Genomic DNA, 7,859 nt, shown 5'->3' on the forward strand with positions numbered 1-7,859 from the left:
GAAACATGTTCCCATGTCATATAACATGCATATACTTTCCCTCAAAAACAGAACTTAAAAAGGGTAATGCAGGACTTCCCTGGTAGTCAGTGGTTAAGAATCTGCCTGCTAGTGCAGGGGACATGAATTTGATTCCTGGTCTGGGAAGATCCCACATGCCGCGGAGCAACTAAGCCCGTGCACTGCAACTACTTAGCCCCCGCTCTAGAGCCCGCGAGCCACCACTGCTGAGCCCACATGCTTCAGCTACTGAAGCCCATGCACCTAGAGCCCATGCTCTGCAACAAGAGAAGCCATGGCAGTGAGAAGCCTGTGCACCACAACGAAGAGTAGCCCCTGCTCGCCGCAACTAGAGAAAGCTTGCACACAGCTAGCTACGAAGACCCAGCGCAGTCGTAAATAAATAAATAAAAAAATAATAAAATTAAAGAAAAAATAAGTTAAAAAAAAGGGTAACGCTAATGAATTACAACTGGGGAATCTCAACTTACTGATCAAAGCGCTGATCTTGTCCTGACACCAAGCTTGGAACACAGGAAAAGTGTCTACCTAAATATATCATGGGACAGACTCCTTGCCATGGGTCACTCTACAGCAAGAAGACTGAGTTCTCTGCCAACTAAATGCAAAGAAATACCAGGTGTTGAAAAAGCATCAGAGAAAGAAAAATTGTCCACCATGTCAGGGTCTTAACTCATATCTAGATCTTCAAAACACCACCTTAAAAAGTGATTGATGCTGGGTAAGCACCCAAGCTTCATATGATCCTTAACTCACATCCACTAAGAACAAATGACTCTCTAGGCCTAAACTGGGATTGACATTGTTGGGCAAATAAAAGAGTATTAGCAAATATGAAAGAGTACGAATAAATAGAGTATGAGCAAATATCCAGTGTAAATATGCAGAGCATTGAATCTGTGGACCCCAACGTGAACAGCTGCAGGCAGAATGAACAGCTAGCTGATCACTCGTGTTCTCATACACTCACTCAGATGTGTAAAATAGGTTGCTGTAGATTTGTTAATCAATATTTAAAAAAATTTTTTTAACTGGAAATTACTTTATATCAATAAATCTCAGAAACTAAGTGGCGTTGGAACTGCCATGGGTTTGGGGCAGTGGTTCTTAAACTTTAGCATGTGTCAGAATATGCCTAGGCCTACAAATCTGCATTTGTTGGTGATGCGGTCATACATGGTCTATGGGCCACTGTTGGATGGCTATTGGTCTGGGTGGTCATGCTCAGTTAATCAGCAGGACACTTTTCAACATGAAGGAAATAACTGCTCCCAAAGTAGGCAAACAATAAAGCAAAGTGTTTAAAAGCAAAAGAAAAGTCTTCCAATAATGGAGCCTCATTTTGTCTAACAGAAGGAAAATGAAAATAATTCATTTGGATGAGCACAGATATCAAACTTGACTGGGAAACACTAGGTTGAGAAACATGTCAAAAACAGTAACTTAATACAATTCCTATGATGACCCAAATGAGAAAGAACCCATTATTTGGGCACATTCATGTGAGAAAAAAATGGTAGTAAAGACTAAGCTCTAATTAAGCCAAGCTCACCCCACCACAAAAATAAAAGATTCTTGAACCTCTCCTGTAAATCACTGCCACAGGTTATCTCACACTCTAGACACACTTTCCAATGTTAAAAAAAAAAAGGTTCTCCATTCATAGGGAGCCAAAACAACACCATACTATTCTAGAGACATGTCTCCAACAAAAAACTATTCAACAAGGCTATCAATAATGATAACTTCAAATTCATATATGTAGACCAACACTCAATTTCTTTTTGCTCCAATAAGCTTCATTCATTTTCACTGACAAGTTTGAGTTCTGTTCTTCAGAAAGTTCTAAAGAAGTAACTCTAAGAAGTACATACGCTGCTACTCAATAAAAAGCTCTTCTATGTTCAAATTCCATAGCCAAAATTAATTCATTTGTGCACTATTACCCTTCCAGCTCAAAGACAGGAAGGAAAAACAACAGTGCCTCTGTCTCTAGAATTTGATGGCATCAATTATAGCCCAATCCAATTAAGCAAGTCACACACTCCAAAAGGGCAACCTCATCATTATATTCAGGGCAACCCGATTATGGTTACTACTGCTGTGCTATGAAACACCCCAGGCTTAAAAGCAACTCACTTCTTTGTGGGATACAGAACAAACCACAAGTTCCAGACCTTCATTCTCTCACCATAAAGCGGAAGAGAGAGGTCTTGTCAGGGACAAATGAGTGTTCCTGGTGGAGCTGGCCTGGATGAACCAAGTCATTATTCAGAAAATTCAGTAACTATAGACAGATGATCTTGTTACTGTGTATGTGTGTGGGTGTCTTTAAAAAAAAAAAAGACATGTGATTCTTTAATTTATAAGGAATTTTCACCTGAATCATTTTACCTTTTCTTCCTTTTCCACCCTCTCCCCTTTCTCACCCTCCGAAGAGTGGAAATCTGTAAATCAGCAAACTGGCTACAGGAAAGAGATTAGAGAGAGATGAGAAAGAGAGAGATAAACAGAGAAGGAACTAGGGATGGGGGAGAGAGACAGAATTTATTGCACCAAGGGCATGCGTGTTCCTAATCTTGAAGGAGAGTGAAATTTTAGACAAGGAGAGTGGCGAATGGCGCCCAGTCTAGGTACCAAAACCCTCAGAGTACGTTTTCAGAACGTGAACTTCTGACCTGTGCTTACCCGAAAGACCAAAGCGCTTTGAAAGATGTTAAACTGTTTTACATAAGAAGGTGACTATTACTTGGAGACACTTCGGGAAGCTGTCACAGCCCCAGGTCCAAGCCCAATTCCCCTTCCTCTCTGCGAGGAGAGCGGCGTCCTGCACCAGGAAGAAGAAAAAGTTTCCCTCTCCCCTAGACCCCATCTTATACACTGGGTGTGTATGTGAGTTCGAACCAAAAGGGAACAGTAGACCGGGTTCCCGGTTCGACTCCTACAGAGGCAGAGCTAAGCGCACGCTGCCGTCTGCCGAGCCGGCTCGAGGCCCCCTAAGGGCTTCCTTCCCTGCGTCCTGGCTAGGATGGTGCGCGCAGCCGGACAACATTTCATCGCCTGTTCCCGCCTGCGGGGGCACCTCCTGCCTGCCAGCCACAGGCGCTTTCCCACTCCCGCCTCCTAAGAGCACGGGTGTATCGGCTCTGCAGGACACGCTCCAGCCCAGGCTCTGTCGGAGGCCAGAGTCGCGGAAATGGAACTGGGCTCAGGAGACCACCAACTCGCTGCGTAATCTTGGGCCAGTCACTGAGCTTCAGTTTCCTCTTTGGTAAATGAAAGAACACAGTGTGAAGTCACTTTCACCTCTCCAGCTCTATGACTCTGAGTTAGGTCCGGCCTCCAGGTCCTCTCCGCATCCCTATCTCTCCGCCCGTACCCGACCTCTCCGCTTTCCTTCTAGGGAGTGGGCTCCTTACCCACAGAGGCAGCCCGGGTCTCCACGCAGAGCCACAGAGCAAAGGCCAGCAGCGCCTTGCCCTCCATCCCGCACCTCGCGCCGGGCGCAGTGCACCGAACTCGGCCGGCGGTTCTCTCTCCCTGGTCCTGCTCCGCGAACAAGGCGCGGAGGTGGAATGCGCGCCGCCGCGCAGGGCTCCGGCGCTCGCAGGGCGAGGGCGCCCCGGCTTCGGCCGCGGCTGCAGGGGCGTCTGCTTGTGCCAGTAGGAGAGGGTATCCCGGCTGCCAGACAGCTTCGGGCTTTTCTGTAGCGCGCAAGTGATACCCCACGCGGGCAGAGGAAACGCAACCGTACACCTCCGGCTCTCCCGGGGTCCCGGGATTCAGTGCTGGGTGGGGAGCCAGAGCCGAAACTCTAGAGCGCGGGGGCGGGGCAATGCGGGGCGGGGCTTCCCTTCGCAGCCGGCCCCGCCCCTCAGCCGGGTTCTGTGAGTGGACCCGGTGCTTCCCACGCCCACTACATCTCCCCATCTCCCCACTTGCCCCGGACTGCTTCTGGCCCGCAGTGGCCCGAGGGTGAACGCTCCGGGCGCAACCACTCCATTTCTGAAAGAAAATGTAGCCCATAACGGGTTCTGAGCCAGTCCAAGTTTCAGTCGGTGGCTGCCCTCCCACCCCGAGATGTTGGGGAGCAACACTGGGAGTGCTGCGAGGGACGCTGCGCCCTCAGGAGGAGCGCCAAAGTTTGGGACGGTCTTGGCTCTGCGCGTCTCTGAAGTGGCTGGGGGACAGGCTGAGGATCAGCGGCAGGCTGAAGCAACGAGGCAGAAGCGGATACTGAGCAGAGGCGAATGCAGGATCGCAAACTGTGACTCCAGCCAGTATGAGTGTTTTGCTTGGCCAGCATAGTTGTAGTTTAAAAATCTGAAGCTGAATGCCTTTAGTCCGAATATTCACTTGCCCAGCTCTCCAAAGTTCCCACTATTTCCTCGTACACCTGACGGCTTCAATTGTTTTTAAGTTACCTGCCTCGCCTCCAAAAGCATTTAAATTTGAGACCCTCCCCCTCTACCTGGCTTTCACCAAAAACCTACCTCAGGCTTCCGGGGAGCTGGAAGTACCCAGGGCTCTGGAATATCCGCGGCGCGTGTGGGTCTCCTTGAGAAAAGGTTTTGTCCACCGCGTTACCCGACCAGGAGTCCGTCGCTTGACGCTTCCCGGGCATTTTCAGAGCAGAGATTCCAGCCGAGCTCCCCTTAAGCCGCGGGGAAGGAGGCCCGCAGCGGCGGGCTTCCCTGGAGACGCAATGAAGCAAAGCCCAGACCCTGTCTCACTTTGACAATGAGACAATGAGTTACTGCCCAGACCCTGGGCACCCAGAACACTCTGTACCAAACCTCCCAACTCTCTCAGCAGGTGTAGATTCCCTGTGGCTCTGTAGACTCTCTGTTTCCTTTCTAACCACATTTGTTCTTCTTTTCTCTCCATCTGTCCCCACACCTGGGAAGTGACAGATGTCCCCTAACTTCATTAAATGGGATCTTCCAGATCACTCCGTCTCTTACTTCGCAGGTGCTTTTAAATGACAACTTAAAGGACCATCCTTCAGGGAGATGAAGAGGTAGAAATATTTTATTTCTACATCTAGTCCAAACTCCTCCTCCTGAAATACCCATTAATGTAAAGTGTTTCTTCTCTTCTGCCTTTTTTTTTTTTTTTTGCGGTACGCGGGCCTCTCCCTGTTGTGGCCTCTCCCGTTGCGGAGCACAGGCTCCGGACGCGCAGGCTCAGCGGCCATGGTTCACGGGCCCAGCCACTCCGCGGCATGTGGGATCCTCCCGGACCGGGGCAGGAACCCGTGTCTCCTGCATCGGCAGGCGGACTCTCAAGCACTGCGCCACCAGGGAAGCCCATCTTCTGCTATTTTTTATATGTACTGTATTTACTCTTCTACTTTGCGGGGGTGACAGTTGAAATACTTTAACTCTGAAATATAATGAGTGCATTATGCTTAAAAAATCTTTTTAATATGAAAAGGTTTAGAATGAAAAGTCCTTCCTTCGGCAGAGGCAGGCATTTTTACCTTTCCTTTTTTCCCAAGCAAATTCTATGCACATATAGGTATAAGTATATAATGCTCCTCCTTCCACAAAGGGTATCCTTGGTATAAATAGTGCTTGAGTGTTGGCTTTTTTCACTTTAAAATATAACTTGGAGGTCATCCTACATCAAGCTTTAGGGCTCCATCTTGTTCTTTTTCATAGTGGCATGGTGTTGCACTGTATAGATGCACTAATATTTAATCTAGGAGGTATTCATCAGGGCCAGGGGTATACTTAAAAGAAACTCCTCTCTTCCTGCAAGTAAACTTAGCAAGGAAAACAGGATGGGCTCTGGCAAAGTTGGATAAGGGGGAGGGAGATGGAACCTGGTTTGGAGCAGGCAGTTTTTCTCCATCTCCATCTCCAAACAATTCTTCTCTCTCAGCTTTATTTACAATTCATGACACTTCCTCTTCCACGTCTCACTTAAGAAGATAGTGTCTCCTCTGAATGCAAACCAGAACCTGCAGGCCCATGGTAATAGCCCCCTTTAGAAGTCTTGGAGGAAATGATGCGTCTTTGATGGCCACAAGACCAGAATTTGGCAGGGTCTCAATGAAATCAGTCTACCACATTCCCTCCCACACGGCACTAAGAAGTGCCTTGTGTTCATGAAAAATGACAAAGTCTGGTGGGGTTTTTTTGTTTTTTTTGTTTTCTTTCTTTCTTTTCTTTTTTTTTTTTTTTTAAAGTCTGTTCCATGTGCAACACCCTCCCATTATCTGGCACTGCTGCAAAGGAGTGATTTGTGAGTTAATCAGACCGTACAGGTAAGATCACCACCTATCAAAGTAGGCAAGTGTGTTCAGTGCCCCATAAATGGTATTCAGACACCTTTGGGGGTGAAGCAGCCAAGAGTGGTGCTAAGTACACAGGGGCCACACTGGCTGGGCTTGCCTCCCAGGTCTACCGCTTTACTATCCACATGATCTTGACCAACTTACTGGTTGTGTATCTATGAAACACAAAAGATGATAATAGAACCTTCTCCCTGGGGTTTTTGCAGGAATTGAATGAGTTATTGCACATAAAGCCTGACCTAATACCTAGTAAGCACAAGCACCTAGCACATAGTAAGCACCCAATGCACATTGGGAAGCATTGTGCAAAGATTAATTATACTATCTCCTTCATGTTGCTAAGATCTGAATGGTAAATAAGGCTCATTTCTTCAACAACAGTTTCTGGTCCTACTACATGCTAGACATTACAGGAGAGACTAGGGTTACAGTGGTGAACGTGAGCAGAAATGAGCAGTCCTCACAATAGCTCCACCCAGGGCAAATTTAACTTAATCACAGACTGCTCTGTATCTCCGGCTGTTCCATCGGGCTTTGTGCACAAAGAATATAAATTGTTCATATCATCAAAGCATACTGCATAAATTACACTCCACAGTGCCAACTTTTGTGCCATTGACACCAGTATTTTGGACTTCATATCTTAAAAAAGTAAATACGAAGGCTAGCAAAAGGTTAATAACTGAGGAAGTTGGATGATGAGTACATAAAGGTTCATTTTACTATTCTCTCTACAGCTACACATTTAAATTTTTCCATGATTAAAAAAATCTGTTTTAAGTAACTATAATCAAAGTGCTGGCCGGTTTTGTATAATACCACTGACTTTTCCATAGTCAGTCTTGACATTACCTCTGGGAAATGGTTGAAGTAGAGAGGCAGGTGGATGGGAACTTGCACTTTTTACTTCATGTATTTCTATAACATTTTGTCAGAATGAGAAAGTGTAACTTTTACAAATAAAATATATAAATCAAGATTCAACTCTCCCTTCTAGTGGCTGTTATAGTTTTCAAATACTGCCATTTGTTGATTATGTATTTGCATGTCACTTTCTCCTGTTTACTTCACTTAATTTGTTTCCAATATTTGTTTATGCTCTAACTTACCAGAGCCCTGACTACCTTGCCAGATGTTGGCTGGATTTCATAGCCCATTGTACTCATGACTATCATGCACTGGGAGATCCTGAGCACCCTTTATCTCTCATTATCCACCTTCCTTACACACCTATGTGTATTTTTCTCTCTGTGTGACTTATTTTTAACTTAAACTTAAAACATATTTGTATGTTCAAGGAAAAGAAGGTTTTGTCACCACAAAGCTAGGCTTGCCTTGGATGTTTCTATCAGTGTTTGGCTTCATTCATCAAGTCTTACATTCTAATAAATATAAAACAAACTCCTCATTCTTTTGGTGAGACAAATGAAACAGAACTTCATTACTTGCCACCTGCACAGGAAAAATCTCAGTTACTATAAATATGCATACCTATGTGCCCTCCCCAAACTCACCCATATAGTTGCCTGCTATATCT

The 7,859-nt window shown here is 46.0% G+C and overlaps 1 protein-coding gene across 1 annotated transcript in view; it reads right to left on the minus strand.

Annotated features, from left to right (window-relative positions):
- The window catches only part of KDR (kinase insert domain receptor), a gene marked incomplete at its 3' end in the record, with an annotated part of 43,084 nt that extends 39,336 nt beyond the window's left edge, over positions 1-3,748 (minus strand). The window contains exon 1 of the mRNA XM_079702936.1: positions 3,441-3,748. Coding sequence (XP_079559062.1) covers positions 3,441-3,507 — 67 coding nt within the window. The 5' untranslated portion in view covers positions 3,508-3,748. The remainder of the gene's footprint in view (positions 1-3,440) is intronic.
- Between the last annotated feature and the right edge of the window lie 4,111 nt (positions 3,749-7,859).

Source organism: Hyperoodon ampullatus (genome assembly GCF_949752795.1).
Source record: "Hyperoodon ampullatus genome assembly, chromosome: 1".
Taxonomy (NCBI): domain Eukaryota; kingdom Metazoa; phylum Chordata; class Mammalia; order Artiodactyla; family Ziphiidae; genus Hyperoodon; species Hyperoodon ampullatus.